This window comes from Panthera pardus, unplaced genomic scaffold (genome assembly GCF_024362965.1).
Source record: "Panthera pardus isolate Hobbes unplaced genomic scaffold, ASM2436296v1 HiC_scaffold_6, whole genome shotgun sequence".
NCBI lineage: Eukaryota > Metazoa > Chordata > Mammalia > Carnivora > Felidae > Panthera > Panthera pardus.
In genome coordinates, this window is record NW_026526991.1 from 8,786,173 (window position 1) to 8,809,045 (window position 22,873).

The 22,873-nt window shown below is 62.2% G+C and overlaps 1 protein-coding gene and 3 long non-coding RNA genes across 4 annotated transcripts in view; 2 read left to right on the top strand and 2 right to left on the bottom strand.

Annotated features, from left to right (window-relative positions):
- The window catches only part of LOC128775082 (uncharacterized), a 3,556-nt gene extending 2,167 nt beyond the window's left edge, over positions 1–1,389 (bottom strand). Inside the window, exons 1-2 of the long non-coding RNA XR_008419718.1 lie at positions 1,230–1,389; positions 1,079–1,143 (exon numbers count right to left, since the gene is read on the bottom strand). This is a non-coding gene — a long non-coding RNA (uncharacterized LOC128775082). The remainder of the gene's footprint in view (positions 1–1,078; positions 1,144–1,229) is intronic.
- A 1,979-nt stretch (positions 1,390–3,368) lies between these two features.
- On the bottom strand, positions 3,369–4,714 carry LOC128775081 (uncharacterized). Its single transcript, XR_008419717.1, has 2 exons — positions 4,504–4,714; positions 3,369–4,406 (listed from the first exon to the last, which is right to left on the bottom strand). It is a non-coding gene; the product is annotated as an uncharacterized LOC128775081 (long non-coding RNA).
- Positions 4,715–5,447: 733 nt separating this feature from the next.
- Positions 5,448–22,873, top strand: part of TAFA5 (TAFA chemokine like family member 5) — a 190,479-nt gene continuing 173,053 nt past the window's right edge. The window contains exon 1 of the mRNA XM_053895835.1: positions 5,448–5,735. Within this exon, the coding sequence (XP_053751810.1) occupies positions 5,624–5,735 (112 nt within the window). The 5' untranslated portion in view covers positions 5,448–5,623. The remainder of the gene's footprint in view (positions 5,736–22,873) is intronic.
- LOC109265742 (uncharacterized) lies at positions 20,431–22,538 on the top strand. The gene is made up of 2 exons (XR_002079347.2): positions 20,431–20,664; positions 21,963–22,538. It is a non-coding gene; the product is annotated as an uncharacterized LOC109265742 (long non-coding RNA).

Consider the following 22,873-nt stretch of genomic DNA (forward strand, 5'->3'; position numbering starts at 1 on the left):
GAGGGAGGAGGGAGAGAGGGAGAGGGAGAGAGAGAGAGGAGGAGAGAGGGAGAGAGGGAGAGAGGGAGAGAGGGAGAGAGAGAGAGAGAGAGAGAGAAGAGAGAGAGATGAGAGAGGGAGAACGGAGAGAGAGAGAGAGGGAGAGAGAGATCTAGGGAGCAGTGGGAGAGCAGTCCTAGCAGGCCATGAACATGGGCTTGACATGGGCTGAACCACAACCGTGAGATCATGACCTGAGCCAAAACCAAGAGTCGGAGGCTTAACTGACTGAGCCCTCCAGGCACCCCCAACTGTGTCCTCATTTTGACCCAAGAATTCTGGTTCTGCAATTGGTTTTCCTAGCAGTAACCACAGGAAATACTTAAGGACAAGAGTGTTCATTGCTGGAATGTTTAAAAGAGTCAAACACTAGAAATAGGCTACATGTCCCCCCAAAATATTGATTAAATAAGCGGTGGTATTTATACATGACAGAATTTCTGAGGCCGTGAAAACTGTTCCGGAAGAAGATATAACACCGAGAAATAATGTCCGCTATGTCCTAAAGGAGACAGTTTACAACAGACCTACAGAGCGGATGCACAAAAAGAAAATAAAATTAGTAGGGGCGCTCCTGGGGGGCTCAGTCGGTTAAGCGTCCGACTTCGGCTCAGGTCATGATCTCACGGTTCCTGAGTTCGAGCCCCGCGTCGGGCTCTGTGCTCACAGCTCGGAGGCCTGGAGCCCGCTTCGGATTCTGCGTCTCCCTCTCTCTCTGCCCCTCCCGCACTTGTGCTCCCTCTCTTTTTCTCTCTCTCTCAAAAATAAATAAATATTAAGCAAAAAAGAAAGAAAAATAAGTAAAGATTACTGATGAAATGCTCTACGTGGTTAACTCTGAGGGGGCAGAATGAAGGAACATTTTCTGTTTCTCTTCTGTCCATGTTACAAAACTGTCTTAAACGAACACAATTCAGGACGGAGAGGCAGGGGAGCAGGGGCCGCACCGTCGGGAACCGCCAGCCTCACCCTCAGCCCCCCTCACCTGCTGAAGGTGCTGGAGCGGGCCCCCCGCCCCCTCCAGCCACAGCACACCCACCTAAGTACAGGTGTCCAGTGATCCGTCTCTCCAGGCAATGAGCTCGGGACGGTGCCTGGAACATACTACGGAACAGAAAATAATACCATTATTGACACGGAGATGGTGAAATGGAAAATTACTCCTCAAATAACAGGTTGATTCCACCCACCAGCTGCATGAAGGACACGGTTTCCGGCGCTGAGATTTCAGCCAGGGGCCTGGGTCCTCGCGGGGCTTGCGTTCGCCGTCCGCACCCGCTGATCTTCTGCCCTTTCGCATATCCCGCCGCGCTGCAGCCTGAACGCTGAGCAAGAGGTGGCTGGCTTCCCTGACCCTGCTGTGCATCCCCTCACCCGGCCAGTACCTGTCTCGGCAGGTATCACTGCCACTTCCCAGCATTTCTAGCTGGAAGCCAGAGTCACGTGACACATCTCTGCCATGGCCCCATGGCCCCCAGCCCTCGGTTCTCCACCTCCCATTAGAGCGCCTGAAGCCCCTGGTGTCTGTCCCTCTGCGCTCACAGCTGCCCCTGAGGGAAGCGGCCAGCCTCTCTCTTACCTGGCCTTCTACACTTGCTGCCACCTGCTGTCCTGCCCCCGTCCCTCCCAGCACTCAGCGGTGTGTCTGCAAAGTGCACCCTGGACCCTCAAAGGGGAACCTGCAACTGTTTCCAGAAGGAGGAACCGGCCAGGCACACTACAGTCCACCCCCTTAGTGGCCTACCATGCACAGACCACACATATCCTTCGCAAAACAGCGCCTGCCTTCCCATAAAACACACTTGGCTCCCCGCTGCCCTGGCGGAGACATCCCCACATCCCACCCAGTTCAGCATCCAGCCGGGACCCTCTCCGTCAGTCTGGCAGCCCACGACTCAAGTGAGAAATGCAGCGCGCTCAGCACGGAGGGCCGGAGAACAGAACCACCGCCAGCCTCCCGCCGGAAAACGGCGCCCGCCGATCCTGTAGAGCAGACGCTCAGATTCCCTGCCCACACGTGGAACGAGTGCCACGGCCAGCCACTCTCGTGGGCCACGTCTCGTCCAGGGGCAGCGCTCCACTCCTGGGGCTCTCTCGGCCGCCTGGGCGAGCCGGAGGCAGGCGGCGCCCTCCGCGGGCCGGGGCTCTGGGCCTGGGGTGGGGTGAGACGCAGGCCGCGCCCCCGGGGGCTGCACAAGCACGCGCCTCGTTGGCTAGGCGCGGAGGGCAGGCGGGGTGTGATTCCCCAGCACGCTTACGGGGCGTCAGAGTTAAAAGTCCTGTCTGTTCTTGCCAGTCCCCCCAAACCAGCCAATCGACAGCTGCTGTCACCCTGGCAGCGCGCTTGGCGGCCCAGGACTGCGTGATTTCCTAGTAACAGGACTCTGCCCGTGCTCCGCTCCTCCCTCATTCTCAGTTTCCATCTTGGTCTCCCACCAGCCCCCCAGGGGCCACCAGCGTCTGCCCTTGCTTCGGGCTGGATGCTGGCTGCATCTCGAACTTAATCGCCCTGCCCTTGTCGGAGACCCCGCCACCGTCACGGGTCAGCCGTCCCTCTCAATCCCCCCTCCTCAGCCCTTCCAGCCTCACTGGGTTTCGGACCCTCTACCACCCGGATTCCAAGGGCTCAGCTCTCTTTCCTCTCCTTGTAGGGATTTGTAGCACCCAGCACGGACTTAGTCACTACACTGCAGATTCAGCACCCAGCAAAGACTTAGTCGATACACTCCAGATTCATGAAGCTTTCCTTTCAGACCAAGATTCCTTGCTCCACTGGACGTCCATCAGGCTCCCAAGCCCTCTCTGGGGCCCACCCATGTACTTCCTGTACAATCAGCGTAACAAGAACCACCCCCGAGTCAGTGTGACCGGAGCCCCCCTCACCTCGACGTTTTCCTCTCAGTAACGTTCCTCCCACTGCCCCTCCTGCTCCCTGCCTGGGAACCCCCACTGGCCCACGCCGCACCCCGGGTTGAGCCCAGCCCCTCCCTAGCGCACAAGCCCATCCCGTGCTCGTCGCGAGGGCCTTGAACCAGGTCTGCGTCGCCATCTTCAGCAAGCGTCTTTGAATACTTTTTCCTTATACATGTCAACCCCCTCGTGCGGTAGCCACAGAAGTCTTGTGGCGTGAGCTCCAAGAGAAAGCAGACTGTGCCAAACCCACCGTACGTACCCCTGTCTCTGGTTGGGGCTCCCCCACTGCCCACTGTCACCGGGTTCCTCTGACCTTTGGTGTGACAGCTCTAGTTTATCCTCCCACATTCAACGCAGACCACATCTCCCCTGGAACAGTGCTTGTCCGGCAAAGAAAACTGCAGTAAACACAAGCATTGGTGGACAACCAGTGTTTTAAGGAATGAACTAGGACAGAGTGGAAAACAGCACAGAGTATTGAGAGTGTGGTATTGTTTTGTGAAACTGTCATTTCACGTGCGTGTTTGTGTGTGCTCTTTCTACGGACGGCACTAAACATGTTTGAAAACCGCTCTGCTGGAAGCTTCCCTGGCACACCCCTCCCAGCGCCCCACACCTGATCTGGGCCAAGTGCTCTTCCCCTGCCGGATGAGCCCCTCCCATCACGGCTCGGCCACACTGCGCTCTGATTGCCAGTTTCCTCATCCATTTCCCAAACCGAGCACACATTTCCAGGGAACAGAAAGCGTGTGTCTTGTTTTAATTCCTCTCCTGCAGCAGTGACATCTAGAAGGTGCCCAACGAATGGCTGCTGGGTGGGGGAATGTCCAGAACACAACAGGAGTTCAGAATGGACAGGACGAAATGGAACGTGTCACATTAGAAAGAGTGACTTCCTTCTGAACAGGATGAAAGGCTGCCATCAAAGGGGGGAACTTAAGAGCTGGAGATCCTGGCATCCCCTGGGAGCTGCAGGGACAGCGAGGGAGCCCCTCCAGGGGCCAGAGGGCGGACACCAGCCCAGCACATTCCAGAAGGGTCCTGCCCCCACCAACCCCAGGTTCTCAGGAGCCCAGGGTCTGTGGTGCCTGCATGCCAGCAGAGGGAATCAGGAAGCGTGTCAGGGGGACACTGAGGAGGGAAGTCAGACTGTTTTAATTAAGCAGGAACAGAAAAATTTATGAAGAAAATCTTCCCGGACACACTCACATTACAGCAGGAATACTGTTGGAGCTGGACAGGCGTCCTCACTGGGCCACCGCGGGCCCTCAGCGCTCATCACAGCCTCCACGGTCTCCTAGAGGCCCGGCGGGCGGGGATTCGAGGTGACGGGCGATGCCGGAGACCGTCTTTGCATCGGGGCCTCTAGTGACCCCTGGGAAAGGGTATCCAGTTCCAGCAAGGCCTCATGGGGGTCCTTGGAGGCCCCTGCTCGTGCGGGATCAGAAGGTGCTCTGATGAGGAAGGATGGGCTCACATTAGCACCTCCGCTGACCGGCAGGAAGGCAGTGAGGGGACGGGGCACCGTGGCTGGGTACCGCGGGGGCTCACCTGGTACCCCGGGGCTGCCTGGCGAGCATCTGGTCTCGGGAGCTCGTCTTGCTGAGGGGACCCGAGAGAGGAGCGGGGCTGGGGAAGCTGACCTCAAAGGATGTACGGAATCCACTTCCCTCTGAATCAGTTCTACTGATGACCTTTAACTATGCAAACCCAATGAATTACAGTCATTGTTACCTGCTCAGAAAGTCCACCCAGAGGAGATCAGCACCCGGACTTTGCAGACAGAAGACTGGGGCCTTTCCAGGTGAGGGGCAAGGAGACAGCGTTTCAGGGCCAGGGCAGTGGGCACAGGTGGAGGCGCCGGGCAGGGGACAAGGAGACTGCTTCTAGGGACGTGTGTCTCCGCCTGGCAGCGCTGGAGCTCGGGGGGAGGGAGAGCCCTCGGGGGGTGCTGACCTGAGCGGACTCTGGGCGGGTCTGAGGCCGTGTGTGCTCTTTTGTGGGTTCAGGGACACCGGCGCACAACCCAGAACAGGGGTGAGAGCCGCATCTGGGGAAGGGCCCAAAGCACCCTATACTTACGGTAAACCCTGGCCCCGGCGTCGCGGGCCTCTGCGGGAAGGAGTAGGGGCGCCCGGGGACCGCAGCCCAAGTCCACAAACTTCGCGCCGGCCAGGTCTGTCCTCCCCGCTTGGTGCCCAGGCAGGCGGGCGCGCCGGGCCGTCTCTGTCGCCATCCAGAGGCGCGGCTTGGGGCGCGGCGTCCCGTCCGCCCGCCTCCCCCGCCGGTCCCGGGGGCCCCGCGCCGGGACCCGGCGGCGTCGGGCGCGCGCCCCCGCGCGCCCCTCCTATCGGTGGCCGCGCGCGCCGAGCCCGGGCGCGCAGCGACGCCCAGAGCCGCGGGGCCGACGTCCCTGGGCTCGGCGGGCGCGGGCGCGGAAGCGGGCGCGGGCGCGGGCGCGGGCTCGGCGGGCGCGGGCACGGGCGAGGCGCGGGGCGGGCCGGCGCAGGGCGCAGTGGGCCGGAGCCCGGGCGCGGCGGCGGCGGCGGCGGCGGCGGCGGCGGCGGAGGATGGCGCGCGCGGGGCCCGCACGTGGAGGCCGGCGCGGGGGCGCGGGCAGGGCCGGCTGCTGAGACGCGCTGCTGCCCCCCGCGCGGGCGCCGCGGCTTCAATGGCGCCATCGCCCAGGACCGGCAGCCGGCAAGATGCGACCGCCCTGCCCAGCATGTCCTCAACTTTTTGGGCGTTCATGATCCTGGCCAGCCTGCTCATCGCCTACTGCAGTGAGGTACCGCGCGGCCCGGGCCCCCGCAGGGCAGGGCCCCCCCACCCCCCACCCCACCCCGCGGCCCCCCGGGGCCCCCGGGCCGGCCCCGGCCCCGGCGGCCGCCCAGGAGTCGGTGCGGAGTTGCCCGCTCGCGGCGCGCCGTCCCCGGGTCCCGCCGCTTCCCGCTGGGCCGGGACGGAGAGGGGCCGCCCGGGCTCCCCGCTCTCCGGCACTTCGGAAGCGGCCGCCGCCGCCGCCGCCGCCGAGCCTCCCGCCCCGACTCCGGGGCAGGGCCCGGGCGCCAGGCCCCGGGTGGCGCGGCGATGCCCGCGGCCGCCCGGGGTGTGCCGCCGCCGCCGCTCCCGGCCCAGGCCGGCGGGCCGAGCCGAGCAGCGCGCTCCGGAGGCGGCGGCGGGTCCGGGGCGGGCGGGCCCAGCGCTTTCCGCTGGCGACGCTCCCGCCGGGGACCGGGGGCGACGCGGCGGCCGAGCCGGGAACGGGGTGCCCCCGGCGGGAGCGGGGCTCGGGCTCGGACGCGTGGCCGGAGCCTCCGTGTGCCTGGGAAGCACACTCGCCAGGCGCTTTCTCAAAAAAAAGAGAAGTGAGGGGTGGGGTACGTGGAGAGGGGCCCGCCGCCGCCGCCGCCCGCCGCCGCGGGCATATCTGGAGTCGTGTCCGGGGACCCGAGCCGGTGACCCAGACGGCTGGCCTGGCGCGGGGCCGCGAGGTTCGGGGCTGGGGCTGGGGGACGGGCTCGGGGGGCGCCCGGGGGTGGGGGAGTGGGGGTGGCCGGAGTCCCGGGCGCAACCTCGGGCTGCGGTGGGGGTGGGTGGTCAGTGCTCCGGGCACAGGCTCGCAAGCCCGCCAGGGTGGCCGGGAGTGGCTGGCGTCCTGGGCACGGGCTCCGGGGGCCGGGATGGCGCGGGCCGGTCGGTTCCCCGGCCGGCCGCCTGGCACAGGCTCCCGGTCCCTTCCCCTCGTAGCGGGAGGAAAGGACGGGTGCTAAGGAACACCTGTCATGGAGAGCTGCCATGGGCGCGGGAGGTGATGGAAAAATATGGATTCTTAAAAAAAAAAAAAAAAAAAAAAAAAAGAGGCCAGCGCCGAGCCTGGCTCCCGCGCCACCACCTCGAAGTGCCGGCCTCCCCGCTCGCGGTCCGAGCCTCCCGCTGTCTCCGGAACGAGCCCGCGGCGGAACACGGGGACCCGGCGGCGGCGCGGTCGCCGAGTCCTGGGACAGCTCGGCCCGCCCGAACCGCGAGCGAGACCCGCGCCGGAGCCGGAATCGCCGGACTTCTTGCGGCCCCCTTGTGCGCGGCCCACAGTTGCTAGGGAGGCGGGCGCCCGGTGCGGGGAGGGGGCGCAGGGCGGGAAGCCCCCTTTCCCCCCTCCCCCCCCCCCCCCCCCCCCCGCCACGGCGGGGGTCGTGACCCGAGATGCCCAGCGGGCGCCGACGCCACTCCCGGGGCCGGGCTGCAGGGGGCCGGGGCTTGGGCGGAGGTCGCTCCCGCCCCGGCTCCCCGCGGCCATCTCGGCCCTCGGGCGACGCTCACAGGGTTCCCGAGAGCGGAGCCCCGGCGCGGCTTCCTTGGTGATGTGCAAAGGGCTAATGGCAGATAAACTCCATTTGAAGGCTCCTCCTGCTGGCATAAGGGGAGAGGGGGCTCAGTCAGCAGTGTTGGGGAAGGGGACTGTGGCTCCCAAGCCCCCCACCCCCGGGGGCGCTGTCCCTAGCCAGCGCTGGCCACGGCGTCCTTGGGTCCCAGGTGAGAACCCTGCCCTGCAGCGGGCGGCGAGGCAGCCCTGCAGGTGGGAAAAAGAGACTGTTGATGGTTAAGTACCGGACAACCTTGGCCGTGGCTTCAACACTGCACACCCCCGGCCTGCTGCCAGGGCCTCCCTGGTTCCCCCCTTCCCAAGGCCACGACTCCCCGCTGCGCCTCATCGGCACACTCACACCCTGGCAGGACTGGGGTCAGAGAGCCCCACCCCCCACACCGGGGGTGTGCCCAGACACCCCTGGAACCCATGGGTCCCCACCCGCAGCACCCTCAGCCTGCCGTCCAACAGCCTCCCTGGCGTTCTGGAAACACCTCTTCAGCTGGAACAAGGACATTGGGGTAACGCGTTATATTCGGAGGAGCAGAAATCATTAATAATGGAAGGTTGCGTGAAGCACATTTTCGTGGTTGTTGCTATTTCCGTGTAATGGAATAATTGACGATAAGATAAGATATTTTCGGCCACCCCCCATTTCACCGGAAATGCACTCGAGAAATTAAAACAGTTTACTAAAATCCAGATAGCCATAATCGTGATTTATAGCGTGGAACAGCCGTCCTGCAGAAGAGAAACAACAACAGCACTTTTTTCTTTTCGAATGGATGAAGCACATGAAATGCCAATTAAACAGTTCTTCTGATTTCCGTTCTCTTTTCCAATATATCTGGGATGAGTGAGAATAGTCAGCATCCTTGTTTGTAAATTGTTTTTGTTATCAGTCAGGATTTTTATTACCCAAAATGTTTTTGTGTTACGGAGCAGATATATTTGTATCATATTAATTAGGGAAACTGATAAGTATCATGCAGGATTCAATTATCCTGCCTATTAAATCTGAGCGTTTCTCTGCAGCCCAGAAGGTGTTCACTTTCCGGCGCTGCTGAAAGAAAGCTGGATTATTTCTTGGCCTGGTTTTCAGTGAGGGGATGTTGTGCCGTTCGGGGCCCAGCGGGCTGAGACTCATGTGTAGGGAGATGGGCTCCACCCTCTGGCGGGAGAAATACCTACAGTCCACCAATTAGGTTAGTTGCTATAGTGACACGGTCTTGTCATTTTCTCCCATTGGGGAAGAATTGCCAGGAAGAGCAGAGAGAGGGAGGGGGTCCTCGGTGGCTTTCTTGAAGACGCACACGTGTTGGTGTCGGGACATCCTCTGGACAGCAGGGCTGGGGGGTAGGGATTCGTTGGCTTGGGGGATGTCGAGCTTGGAGGAGAAAGTTGAAACTCCCATGTCCTCATCTGGGGAAGCCTCTTTCCTTGTGGCTCAGAAAGAGCTGGTCTCTGTCCTCTTACCCTTGGCATATCTGGAGCAGAGGGCTGGGACCGGATGTGGTTCGAACAAGGAGTGGGGCGCTCTGGGGCGACCACAGTGGTCTGACTGTGGCCGGGTGCTCGTTGCTGAGCATGTGGTCTTTCCTCGCTGGCTCCCGGCACCGTGGCCATCACGCCAGCGAGGGAGACGGGGAAAATGATGAGCTAGTGGAATGCTGTAGGACGCCAAGCCTTGACTTTGAACCTTGTATGCAGTATTCAGTCCAAAGGTGGAGAGCACCGTGCCCTCCCCCTTGGGGACAGCTTGGTGGGCACACATTCCTGGCGTGCAGGGATTTCTGACACGGATTTTTTTCCCCAATTAATCCCATCAAAATTGACTTGTAGCTTTGAGTTAAATCTCACATCCTCGGCTGCAACGACGAGAAGAAATTACAAACAACTTCTGAATTGTTTTTAATCCATTAGAATACTAACCGAGCGTGGGCTCTCTGATGCCGCATTTTCTTTACAAATATAATTTATTGCATAGTTAGGAGAGATTAGAATGTGCTACTTTCCTGCTGTTCAAATTTTAGTTCTGGGGTTCTTGGAGAGGTAAATTTGAGAATACCGGGCTTAATGAAAGGATGCCATTCACAAGTTTATTTCTCATCTCATCTCAAGGTCTTTCTTTCTTTCATCTCAAGGCCTTTCTTTCTTTCTTTCTTTCTTTCTTTCTTTCTTTCTTTCTTTCTTTCTTTATCTTCCTGTGTGTTTTTATTTGATGAATTTCTGGCTAGAGAAAATGTAGTGCTTCTCCCTTTCAACTTCATAAAGATAAGTCACCTCTGTTTGTGGGATTTGAAATAGCCAGGCTGGTTGCCCGAACATTCACGAGCTAAGGGGGGTTCACTCACGGAAGCATCCTCCCGGGCAGAGACCCTCGGGGGCAAGTGTTCTGGGGATCAGTGTCCGGGGAACGGGGGACGCACGGCCTCTCAGGGTTGTCTCTGGCACCTCACTCTTGCCAGTGAGGACAGAGGACAGCGGATCCCCGGAAGGAGGCTGCGTCCCACTGCCTGCCTCACCGGGTCTGCTCAGCGCCAGGCCTCCTGGCTGAATCCCACGCTGGAATTTCCTGCTCGGGACTCACCACTTGACATCCACTGAATGACACGTGTAGATCAACTTTCGTGGCATGAAGTATTTTCAGGTGACTTTTATGGACGTAATTATGGGGAAACGTTATGATAATGTGGCACTAGAAAAGGAAAGAAAAGCAAAACATTAAAATCCCCATTTCTTTATATAGCTTCGCAGCTGTGCCGATTTAGAAGGGCTCGTTTCTGCATTAAAATGTGGTGCTCTGGAGTTAATGACCTCTACAGAATGCCACCTGTCACCCAGAGCGTGGGTGACGGCCGAGAGATTGACAAGGAGGACCCAGATCGGGGTCTCCTGCTTGTGGGGGGATCGGAGGCTGGAGCGACAGCTGCGGGAGAGGCGAGGGCCCGTGGACCCGCCCGTTGTCATTTGTTTGGGGGGGAGCGTCACTGGCGGCGCTCTGGGGCCCACACTGGCACAGGAGGCCAATGGAATCTAGCGGTGTCCCTTGCTCGCCCTTCGTAGACCCTTGGAGCTGGAGTTTGGGGCTGGTGCCCCAGTGCCCTGTGGCTTCTGCAGGGCGTCCCTCGGCCACCAGCTGGTGGAGGGCCACCAGCTCCCCGAGGGCCGGCCGCTGCCTTCCTACTCTGGTCTGCAGCTTCTCAGACCCGCCTGGGAGCATGCGTTGAAACTCCCGGCGGGCAGCACAGGCTGTCCAGAAACGCCAAGCCGCTGGCGGGAGACGGCAGCACCCTTCTCCCCCTACTCCCTGGTGGATGTGGTGGAGGGCTCCGGGGGCAAAGTGGCTGCCGGGACCAAGGGTGCAAACACTTTTGTCTCCAGCGGGGTGAGCTGGACCCCTCCAGATTGCCCTGCTCCTCCGGTCTCTGGGGAGGCCCTTTCCCCACAGCGCACCAGCCGTATCCCGGAGAATGGCCTGGGCCTGGCGGGAAGGTGGCCCCTTAGTGAGAGTCTGCCTGGGAGAGCTCTCTCCCAGCCACAGCTGCCACCTCCCGTCCCTGGTCCCTGGCGGTCTCCTGCCACAGGTGGGCCTCCCGTGGAGGGACTGGCCTGGGGGTCCCACGGAGGCGCCTGGCTGTCCTTCCACACCTGTTGCATGAGGCAGGGGCGGTGGAGGGCCAGCCCCCGGCACCGGTGTAAGGCAGGAGCCTCGGCCTCCCGTTGATTCCGGTGATTGGGAATTAGGGGCTCCGGGAAAGAGGTGGATATGGTGGGCTTCCTGGGCTGGCATCCCGAGGGGACTGGACGTCAGCACAAAGCAGAGGCAGTCGGGCAGGGCACATGCAGCCTGGGCCAGGCACACTGTTCTGCTGGCACCCTTGCCCTCTCTGGTCACAGCCAGCCCCAACCTCAGAACGGCAGGCCGCAGCCCAGGGTCTGGCCCCGAACCCCTGTTCCCTCCCGCGGCTCCTCTTTCCTGCCTGGCCGTCAGCGGGGCCCCGCCTCGGCCGTCCCTGCGCCCGGCCTGCTTGCACGTCTTCCTCCGAAATGAGTCTTGCTGTCCTCCAGATCTGCCTTCACTGTTGTGCCCCAGCCCCTCCTGGGCGCCTCAGCACCGTCCTCAGTGGGGCCTCTGCCTCCAGGCTGGCCGCTCTGACACCCCACCCGTGGCTCCCTGTTGACTGAAAGCTCTGTGCCTCTCTCCTCTGGCGATCAGCGCTCACCGCACCCTCGGGTCGCCCCGGGCCTCCCAAAGCCAGATCTTGCCTTGCTGGTGGGACTCTGGGTGCCTCTGTCCTGCTCTGGCAGAGTCCGGCCCGAGGCCTCCACCAGGGGCCTCCCTTCTTAGGAAGGTGGTGTGTGTGTGTCTGTTCTCACCCACACAGCCTGGTCTGCCTGGGCCATTGTGATGTTCCCTCACTACCTGCCGGGTCCCCTCAAGGGGTAGCACCCTGAACTGCTGCTGACTGCAGGCAGGCACCGTGAGCTGGACTGGCCCTGGGAGAGAGCCTCCTCCAGGAAGCCTCCCTTGAACACATGGCCTCATCCCCCTCTCCCTTGCAGTGCTGTTCATCCGAATGCCCCCCCCCCCCCCCCCGGGCAGTGAATGCTCCCTTCATCCTGTTTTGGGCTTTGAGCTCTGGCCCTGACACGGCCGCTAGGGGCCTGACTGCCTGATTCTTGGGGCAAACACTCCTTGATCCTGGCACCCTGACGCTTTGACCACAGTGGATTCAGTTCTGGAGGCGTGGCCAAAGGTCTGGGGGCGTGACCAAATGTCTAGGGGCGGGGCTGAAGGGCTGGGCCAAATTGAAGGCCTGGGGGCGTGATCAAAGGTCTGGGGGCGTGGTCAGGTGTCTAAGGGCGGGGCTGAAGGAAGGGCGGAGTTGAAGGCCTGGGGGCGTGGCCAGAGGTCTGGGGGCGTGGTCAAATGGCTGGGGACAGGCCTGGAGAGGATGTCTGAAAACGGGCTGGATCCTCGAGGATCAATCTGTTTCCGCAGTTCCAGAAATGATTAAAAAGATTTAAAAGGGGAACAAAAAGAGGGAGAAAGCGTGGAACCCTGAGGACACGCTCAGTATTTTGTCAAGCGTCCCTGGTAGGACATTGTCAGAAGCGCTCCCGTGACCCTCACCTCCTTTCTGTGGCTCCCGCTTTGACGCCTCCACGGTTAAGCTCCCTGAACACTGGTCTCTTCCCACATCCCCCTGCTTCGGGGTTTCTGCCCCCAGCACTGCGCACGTGCGGGTGTCCCTGAGGTGGGGCCGTCCGTCCTGGGCACCGCGGGCTGTTGAGCATCATCGCCAGCCCCGTCCCCAGGCCGGGACTCCTGCTCTAGTTTGTGGGTCCCCAGTCAACCCACCCACACCGGTGTTTCCTGGTTTGTTGAGTGAGACTCTGGGCCTGGGGCTCGGCGCGGGCAGGGTGACAACCGCGGAGCTGTATCTGTGGCTGAATGGCCGGCCGTTGGGGGGTTTCCAGGCTGTGGAGCACCCAGCCCGACCTCGACCTCTCCGCCTGCCCAGACCGCACTCCCCAGCCCTTCCCAGCCGTTCCCAGCCTGCTGGAAAGGCTGTCGGCTGGGACAGGAGGTGTCTCCACACGTTTCCACGCACGTCTGTTTTCCAGAGCCGGGAAGCCGCGCAGGGTTCACCCGTCGCTTGCAGTCTGTCGTCTGCGTTGCAATTTCTGCGCGTCGCATGTGTAACCGTGTTGCTGATGGTGATGCCGCCATTTGGAGGCAGTAAACAGGCCTGGCCCTGTGCTGATGGGGAGCCCACCTGCCCTTCCTGTCATCCAGCCGCTTGCTTAATCACTCTCTCCTTTCCGGGGGGCGGTCAGGTCCCTCCAGGTGACTCCCGAGATTTCCGCCTAGAGCTCATCGGAACATGTTTCTTCAGTGCATTTCCTTCCAGAAAGTTCTGCTGCCACTGGCAGGACCTTTGGCTGCTGAGAAATGCCTTTATTTCAGTCCTTTTGGCGGAAGCCGGAGCCTGCTACCCTGGAGGGGCTGCAGCGTGCCCCTTCTGTTGCCCTGTCACTGGGCCAAGGAGCCCCGTGCAGGGAGAGGGCGTCCGGGGTCAGCAGGCCCCCGCTGGGGGACCATTCAGACCTCCCGGCCACCAGGGTGCCTGTGCTCCCTGCAGCCCCCAGGCTCAGGGTGCACAGACTCTGTGTGTCTCCAGCCGGACCTGCTATTGGCCCCGCACAGGGTCAGCCGTCCCCGGAGACGCCCTGCTCGGTAAGACAGGAAAGGTCGAGGTTGGCTGTTCCTAAAGATTTTCCCAGCCACGGAGACGGGATCCGCAGGCATGGCTCATCGGCTTCCTTTGCCGGCTGCTTCCCCTGCCCCGTCCCTCTGTGCTGTGTCCGTGAGCGTGCATGTACACAACACAGACACGTCCCGCAACTCCCCTGCTGGGCCTCAGTTTCCCTCCCAAGCTGAGGGTGCTGACCCCTGTGCCAGGCCGAGAACAGAGCTGAGTCCCGCGGGCTGGCGGGGCTCGTGCCCGCCGCGGAGGCAGACGCGGAGGCCACGGCCCCCTCCCCCGCCGCATCACAGCGACTGTTGTTTGTTTTCTGCTTCAGCTCTTTGGGCCGAAGGACCGGTGGGATTTGGCCTGTCGTTCACATAATAAAGTAGGAGCGTCGCCAGACAAACACCTCGAGTGTGCTTTCAGCCGGGGGTGGGTCGCCAGGGTCACCTGCTGCGGCGCGAGCCCCCGCACGTTGATGAGCCGGTGTCCCCGAGCACACAGCGCGTGCGGGGACCCTCCACGCTGCGGGGAGACTGGTGCGGTACCCACGTCCGCCCTGGCTGGGCTGGAGAGGAGATCCTGTCAAAACATTCCCTGACACTTAGCAGGCGTGACAGGCTCTTCCCATAACGAGGTGGCTAATTGAGAAGTGAGTCATCCGGGACCGGCTTGTAGTAACGCTCGGGAGCTGGGTTCCACCTTCCTTTGGTCCCTGCCCTGGCTGACATCCCTCCGTATCACAGAGCCCCAGCGGCCGCCTCACCTCAGGGTTCCCAGCCGCTCAGGCAGGGCTGGTCGGTGCCGGGGGGGTGGTTCTGGGCCCTGTGGTACTGCCCTGGGGCTCACTGGGGCCCGCTGCGTTTGCTGTTCGCCCTGGAAGGGGTGCGTGAGGAAGAGAGATGGGGGCGGTGGCTTGGGTCTCAGCCGGGGAGCCGGGGGGGTGGGGAGCTGCTCAGAGGGTCCCGGCTCAGCATCCCATCCCTCTGGCACGGTCACTCTGACCCCATGGCCTCCGCCCGGGGGTCCCCTGGTTCAGACCAGCCAGCCAGCCTCGCCGGGGCGCTTGGCCCTGCCTCCTCCTCCAGCCCCTCTCAGCCACCCCATCCTGGCACCCCCCACCCCCTGGCCAGGGCAGCTGCGCCTTCCTCCCGGTGACCTCCCTCCCTGTCCCCCGGGACCAAGCTCACCTCTCCAGGGGACGCGTGCCTGGGGAGAGGGGGGAGCAGACATGTGTGCAGGTGGATGTGTTGCTCCCGAGAGGCCTGAGCCCTGCTGACCTCACTTTGCCACTGAGTGGACCATCTTAGGGGCGCAGGGGGCGTCTGCCGGCAGGAAACTTGCAGGGCGGGCCGCTCAGGGCTCAGGGTCTGGTCGTGCAGCCACGGGGGCTCTTCTGGAACACGGCCGATGTCCATCTTGCATCGGAGGTGCAGATGGACCCCAGCTGCTCACCCGGGAGGCCTCACGGGCCCTGGGACACGCGGCGGGCGGCCCGCGGATCCTGACTGGTCACTGGGCCTGCACACAGGAGTGGTGTCCCTGCTACGGGGTGATGGCGTGGCCCTGGATGGAGCAGTGGGGACCCAGATGGAGCAGGGGAGCCTGCGTGGGCCTCCTCTCTCTGCCCTGGAGGCGCCAGGAGTGAGCGGGAGGCTGAGCTGGCCCGTCTTCTCCCCGCTCCCACTCTGGGAGTGCTGTCCCCACCGCCTCGGGGGCCTCTGTGGGGCAGGAAGGCGGCACATCCTCCTGCCCTCTGCACGCCGTGGGTCCCCGCACAGGGCTGCAGGTGCACGGCTGCAGGGAAGGGGTGGGAAGTCGGGGCTCTGAACTTGCAGGGACCCCCACCCAGTCCCACCTGCCCGATCTTCTTCATGTCTGGAACTTCAGGGGAGGGGCCGGTGAGTGCCAGCACAGGGCGGGGGGGGGGGGTGTCTCCCGGGGTCCCTGCCGACGGCCTTGAGGGCTGGCGTCTCGTTCCCTCTTTCCTGAAGGCTCGTGTGTGCTCAGAACAGCCGTGCTGGGGCCTCGCCAGTGGACGGGTCCCAGGTCCCTCACTTGCTGTGCAAACCCGCGGGGCGTGAAGGGTCTTCTGTGTGGCCCAGCCACCGGGCTCAGGCTGGCTCAGTGCTGCGTCCTGTCAACAGAGCGGGGGACGGAGCGGGGAGGGGTGCCTGTGCCGTGTTCGCGGCCTCCGATCTGATGGCCGCAATGAGATGCCGGGGAAGGTTGGTGTGAACACGGCCCGTCAGCTGGAGCTGTGGCGATCCGTGGGGGCGTCGAGCGGCTCTGTGCAGGACTGTCCCCTTACGATTTCCTCACGGCGGAAATGCCAATGCCTTGGAAGCCGTCTCAAATGCCGCTGGACTCACACGAGTGGCCTCTTTTCAAAAAAGCACTTTGGCTCCATTTTTACATTATTTTTCTGCCGTAGTATCCATTACCTGGGAGTGCATCCCCAGACGTACCTAAATACCGTTAATGGGCTGTATAGGACTCATGTTAATTACCTGATGCTAATTTCTGCTCCCCGGCGGCTGCGGGGCTGGGGGGGGGGGGAGCCACGCGGGAGAAGTCCTCCCGCACCTTTCTCCACCCGCTCCTTTCGGGGAGGGGGGGGCTCTGCCAGCTAGAGGAACGCTCTGTGTGGGGGACACACGTTGTCCCCAGGGCACGTCACAACCTTGAGCTCTCCCGTGTTTGTCATCTGGAGGGGGCTTCTGCCCCCCACGCCCCCAGCAAGGCTGGAGAACCGGGGTGGGGGGAGGCATTTGGTTGAACCCGTCAGCGCCGTGAGAAATGGAGTGGGGCCAGGGGTGCAGGGAACCCTTGTGTCCCGTCCAGCCAAACCACGTGGACACCACACGACGTTCTCACGACCCAGACCCGGGAGCGGGCTTGCGAATGAGCCCCCGAAGTTGTCTGAACCCCGCCGATGCGAGACGGGAGCTCCCCAAGCTAAGAGCAAAACCTGGCACAGCAAGCGTCTGGGACGTTGCAAGTGGGCACCCAGCGGCTTCTAACATCTGTCGCTGCCCATCTGGGTCTGTGCGACACGGGCCGTGGCCACATCGCAGACCGTGGACCTCCTAGACTCGTCGTCATCAAAGTTAGTGTTATGTTGGGGCTCCTGGTGGCTCAGTCCGTTAAGCGTCTGTCTCCTGATTTCGGCTCAGGTCACAATCTCAAGCTTCATGGAATTGAGCTCTTTGCTGTCAGTGTGGAGCCTGCTCGGGATTCTCTCTCTCTCTCTCTCTCTCTCTCTCTCTCTCTCTGTCCCTCCCGTGCTCTTTCTCTCTCTGCGTCTCTCCATCTCAAAAATGAAATAAACTATAAAAAAAAATGAGTGTTGTGTTGTTAACAGAAATGCATTCAGCTGGGCTCGCCACCCGCTGGAAACCTGAAACCCCGTTTGCTCATCTCCATTCTTGGGGCCAGAGATGGGGACGGGCGCGCTTCAGAGAAAATAAGGGAGCACAGTGTGGCACCATCGAGCAGACGTGTGGGGAGCTAGAAAGTTCCGTGGGGTGGGCCAGACCCCCCGTGAGGGGGGATGCTCGGCCCAGCCTGTCCTGCCCTGTGGGGCTGCGGCCCAGCGAGGCGAGCTGACCAGTGGGGACATGGTGACTGAACACGTGTCCTTGTCTCATCTGTGCTTCTGAAGCCTCTCAGGGCCTGGGCAACGTAGGGGTGATGCCCGCGGGGACCGGAGGCCCCCCGATGTCTCTCCGTGAGGCTGGGAGAGGAGACGGGCCCCTGGGTGTCTGCAGGCCAGAGAGGATGTACCTGTTTCCCACTGTGGAAGGACCTCCTTCTATGGTGTCACATTTTGCGTTTCTTACCATTGCAAAGCAGTGACTTAACTCAGGTTCAGGCCCCCTGCCCCGATACCCCCACGGGGCCATGGAGTTCTCGGGGCAGCTAGGGACGGGAGAGGCCGCAGGGGTCTGGTCCCCCAGACCTGGAGGAGCCGATGCCACCAGGCAGGACACGGCTCTGTACTTTGCGTATCCAGAGCCCTCGCGGGTCAGATTTCTGTCTGGAGTGGCTGCTGGCTCAGCACCGTCTCCCTGGGACTCAGACGATGCCTGTGGAAGGTTCGAGGGCTGACCCGGGAGTCCGGGGACAGCTCCTGGTGCCCTGGGGTCCTGGCTCTCCGGAAGGCTTCCCTGGCCTTGGACTTGAGGTCCTGTGTCCCCAACAGTTACTGAGCCTCTGCAAGTGCCAGCAGGGCCCCACACCTCTTCCTGCTGTGTGTGCTCACACCAGAGGTCTCCTGTCTCTCTTCAGGAGGAGGCGGACCCCTCCAGACAGGCAGTGCCTCTGTCTTCTCGAGTCCACGCGGTGTGGGCCTTGTTTACGCTGGGCCACGAACCTCACAGAGGTTCTGAGGTTTCTCCGTTGTCCTGTTATCTACATAGGTGAGGACAGAGAGGTGTTCTTCTGCACTGACGGCCGATGTCAGTCATTTACACTTGAGTACGAATGAGGCCCTGATGCTGATCTGGCTACCAGGAGCTGGTGTGGACATAAGGTCTCACTGTCTGACCCTGACTTTGAAGACCAACCGAAACAGGTGTTGCTACCTGCCTGGTGGGAGGGCCTCTGGCAACTTCCAGTCCACTAAGTGCAGGAGGAAACTGAGCACATCTGAGGCCCACAGGGGTCCTCGAGGTCAGCTCCACGTCTTGTGGTTCCAGTCGTAGCCCAGACTGAGACCGATTGCCCCAAGGCCCCCCGCTTTTGGGACTCCTCATGCCCCGTTTGCACCTAGAGGCCTTGGCTGGTTTGGGAATCCTGCTTCCCAGGCTCTGTTCCAGGCTCTGTTCCAGGGTCACCATGGAAGCCCTTCTGCTTCTCAAATTCCTGGCAGATTCCTGTGCTCAGGGCTTCAGTGACAGAGGCTGGACCTGATGCACAAAGGAGCACGTGCTGCTGCCTTGTCGGGGCTCTGGGAACCCGGTCAGCAGGCTTGTCCCGGCGGTGGCGCTTCCAGGGTCCGCGTGGGTCACTGTTGCAAAGGGGCGCGCTGCCCTCGCTGTGCCCTTCCTTGCGGATCTGTATCCAGCAAGCACTCCGCACCCCGCGAATCCTCATGATGCTCGTCAGAGGGAGATGCTTTTGTTCCTGTCTTAGAGGTAGACGAGGCTCAGGGAAGGGGCACGCCCAGGGCCCCCGGGCAGGTGGATCAGAGCAGGACCATGAGCCCCGAGCCTGTGCTCTGACCCCCGACACTCAGACCCCAGAGCTGCTGGTTCTCCGGGATTCTGGACCATCGGCTGCGGCCCGGGCGGGCCGGGCTCTGGCCGGTGGAGACAGGCACGCGGGGCCCCTGGGGCTGGTCTCTCCCTCCCTTGGCCGTCGGCCGAGTCACCAGGAGCGCGGCCGTGGGGCTCAGCTCCAGGCTGTTCCTTTTCTCCCACAAAAGCTCCTCGGCTACCGTTACTCCCGGCACCTGCCTCCCCGAGCAGACCAAGAGCCTGGGAGCGACGCGGCCGGGACAGGGGTCCCTTGGGGTCCAGACCCCTGCCCAGGACCCCGTGCTCTGTGTGAGTATTTTACAAATAACTCCAAGGGAGCTAGAATGGTCCCTTACTTCTGTTTTAAAGCCACAGCAGTAAACTCACCTGTCCTCTCGGTGCCTAAGTGATGAGGTCACAGGAAGGTGGCTCACGAAGGTGTCCTTCCTGGGAAAGTGAGTTCCCATCCTTAATGTCCTGTGGGAGCAGGAGGGGGGATTTGAGGAGGGCTGAGGAGGGTGGTGGGGACTTGTCCCACTGGGGTGCAGGCTGAGGGCTGGCATGGGCGTGGGGACCCCTTGCTGAGGGCGGCCCAAGCTGGGGTCCAAGGACAGGGAGGGCCTGGCAGCCCAGGCGGCCGGGTCTCTGGAAGGCCTGGGCCATCCTTGTCCCCCAGACCCGTGTCGGCCCAACCCCGAGCCCGGGCCCTGCAGAACATTCTGCAATGTGTTCACTGGCTTGTGACCCCCTTTGTGCTAACAGTGGGCTCTCTGGGGTTTTCCCTCAGCAAGGCCACATTTCCGGGTGTGCCGTGCGTTCAGGGGAGGGGATGTGTTCTGGGCTCTCCAAACACAGGCTGGGTTTTGTCCTGGTCAGGGTGTGATGACAGCAAGGGAGGGTGGCCGGCCGCACCTGCTCGTGTAGGTGAGTGCTCAGGAAGCCGGCGGCCAGGAGGGAGCACTGGGCCACCTGTGGGAAGAATTTGGAGCTTCGGGGAAGCCTCGCCTGGGACGGTCGGGGCCGATTCGGATGGCATTGGGGCCCCTGGAAGGGTGGAGGACGTCCAGGAGGTCAGAGGTGCTGTGCGGGGAGGTCACCTCTGCACCCCAGCTTTGTGAGCCAGGCCAGCTGGTTTCCTGTGTGTGGACAGGATGTCACCGCCGCCTGGGGGGGCCTGGATGCGTGGAGGTCCCCGGTCACCATTCGTGTGGAGGCCACGGTCCGGGATGCGGTTAAAGCTCAGAGGAGCACCAGCGGCGTTAACCCTTCGCTTCACAGACGGGGAAGCGGAGTCTTGCCTGGGGCCACCTGGAGAGCAGGGGAGGGCCCGGCTGCCCCCCAGGGCTGGGGCTCAGGGGACCCCTGGGCTTCGCACGGCCTTGGCCCCCGAGTCACGTTTTGCACAAGCTGAGTAGTTGTTCGTTTTGAAAACACAGTCGCTGTGAGTGACGACAGCTTTCCCGTCACGTTTAAGATCGGGTCTTCACTGAGCCATTGCAGACTTCAGATCTGAGAGGGAATGAGCAGGGTTTCTCCCGCGGGCTGCTTCTATTTATTTATTTATAAATTTTTTGTGTTTATTTTATTTTTGAGGGAGGGAGAGAGAGAGAGAGAGAGAGAGAGAGAGAGAGAGAGGGAGAGGGACAGAGCGTGAGCAGGGGAGGGGTAGAGAGGGAAGGAGACACAGAATCCGAAGCAGGCTCCAGGCTCCGAGCTGTCCGCACAGAGCCCGATGCGGGGCTCGAACCCACAAACCGCGAGATCGTGACCTGAGCCCCGACTGTGAACTGCTTCTAGAGCGACACCGTCCTTACATCCAGCCACACCCCTGCGTCTGGCTCAGGCCCCGGTGAGATTTGGGGGAAAGACCCCTCCTCCAGGAAGCTCTCCTGGTGCCTCCCACCTGTGCCGTGCCCTGAGGTCCCGCTGCACCGGCCTGTCGCCTTGGTGGCTGAGTGCTGCGACCGTGTCCTTCCCGAGGGTGCCTGACATGTGTTTGCAGACTCCCTTCCCATGCTCCGAAGTGCATAGGGGCTTAGAGAAGGGATTTCACTTGTTTGCAAAACCCCCTCCCTTGGGACCCGCCTCCCCTGAGTGGAGAAGGTGCACCCCTTGTGTCCTGTGAGGACCGCTGTCACCTGCCGTGGAGACGTGCTTGTCTGGTGACCCAGCCCAATGCAGGGTCGGCCAGGACCCGGTGCCGGTCTGTGCTGTGCCGGGACGTGGGGGTGCAGAGCCTCCGGGAGCCCGGGGCAGGGGGGACGGTCTGGAGGGGGTGAGCTGGTCACCAGGGCCGGCTGGGTCTTCCCCTCGACCCCGCCATGCTTCCGGGCGCTTTTGTTTTAGGCGCCGGCGGGACTGGGGGGGCTGGCCTCCACCTGCGGGCGGGTGGCCTGCTGGGCCCTGGCCACAAGCTGCCAAATGTGCTGCCCCCCCCCACCCCCCGTCACTGTCAGGGACACTCTCCAGCCGGGGAGTCCTCCCCTCTGCTCTGCTCAGAAACCTGGGGAAGTAACCACGTGTGAGATGGGCTGTGGGCCCCGGGGGCGTGTGTAGGCGTGTGCACCTGCGTGGAGGTGTGTGTATGTGCACGTGTGTGTGGTGTCTGTGTGTCTGAGTGTGCGGGAGTCTGCTGCGTGGGTCTGTGTCCCCGTGTGTGTGCACCTGTCCACTCTGTCATGACTGCTCTCTCTGTGCTTGTTCCTGACCAGAGGGATTCCCAGAGGAAGGGGAGGCAGCAGTGGCTGGTCTTTAGCCTTGGGAGTACTGTCCAGCCCCGTGCTGCCCCCTCCAGCCCCTCCAGCCCCGTCCAACCCCGTCCAGCCCCCTCCAGCCCCCTCCAGCCCCGTTCTGCCCCCTCCAGGCCCCTCCAGCCCCGTTCTGCCCCCTCCAGCCCCCTCCAGCCCCTCCAGCCCCGTCCAACCCCGTCCAGCCCCCTCCAGCCCCGTCCTGCCCCCTCCAACCCCCTCCAGCCCCGTCCTGCCCCATCCTGCCCCCTCCAGTCCCCTCCAGTCCCCTCCAGCCCCCTCCAGCCCCGTTCTGCCCCCTCCAGCCCCGTCCTGCCCCGTCCTGCCCCCTCCAGCCCCGTCCTGCCCCTTCCTGCTCTGCCTCATCCTGCCGTGTCCACTGACAGACATAATGCGTTAGGTTCAAGCTGCTCTTCTGATTTATTGGACGCCGCCTTTCAAGTGACATTAAAAACCACCCCTGAAGTTCCTGAATCCCGTCCACTGGCTCCCTACCTTGAACTGCCGGGGACCGTCGGGACGGGGTGCCCAGCCCCGGCGGCCTGAGCGTGGACAGGGACTCAGGGCAGCCCAGCAGGACAGGAGACAAGGGGCACCTTCGGCATCCCCCTCGCCTTCCATGCCATTGCCCTTGCGCGAGATGGCGGGTCTCCAGTGACAGTGTCCCCATCCTGGAAGCTCCGTGCCGCAGGTTAGCTCTGGGGCCCGGGCTCTTCCCTGGGCTCCGGTGAGGGCCACCGAGTCGCCGCCTGGACGTGCAGGCTCTGGACGCAGCGCACACGTGCTCCTCTGAAATTCCAAATTGCGAAAACTTCGTCTCAATCAGCGTAGCAGAGAGTTTGGAGAGGGGGCGGTAGGCGCTGGGAATTAAACGGCACCTTTTGGCATCGCACGTCGGTGAGGCGGCCAACTGATTATTTTTATATTACAATCCCCAGGCGTTGTCAAATTGATTAATAAATTCGCTGAAAACCCATTATCTTTTAATAAATTAATCTTGGTAGTGGGGGGATGAGTTTCCTCCGACCTTTGCACGTGGGTCGTCTCTGGGCGCCAGCGTGGGGTCGTCATTGTTGTGGCCGCAATCCCTGGTCCCTTAGGAGTGGGCCCGGTTGGCTTCCTTTCCGTGGATGTGCATTGAGGCGACACGGAGAGGGCCCCTGCGTCTCCCCAGGTGGGTCTCTGCTGGGCAGCGCGGGCGCCTCCCGGGCCAGCCCCTCCCCGTTGTCAGCCCGGTGACTGGTCCCAGATGAGAGTCACCAGCCTAGGCTGTAGGGAGCTCCTGAAAATGAGCACAAACTTAGCTCCGAG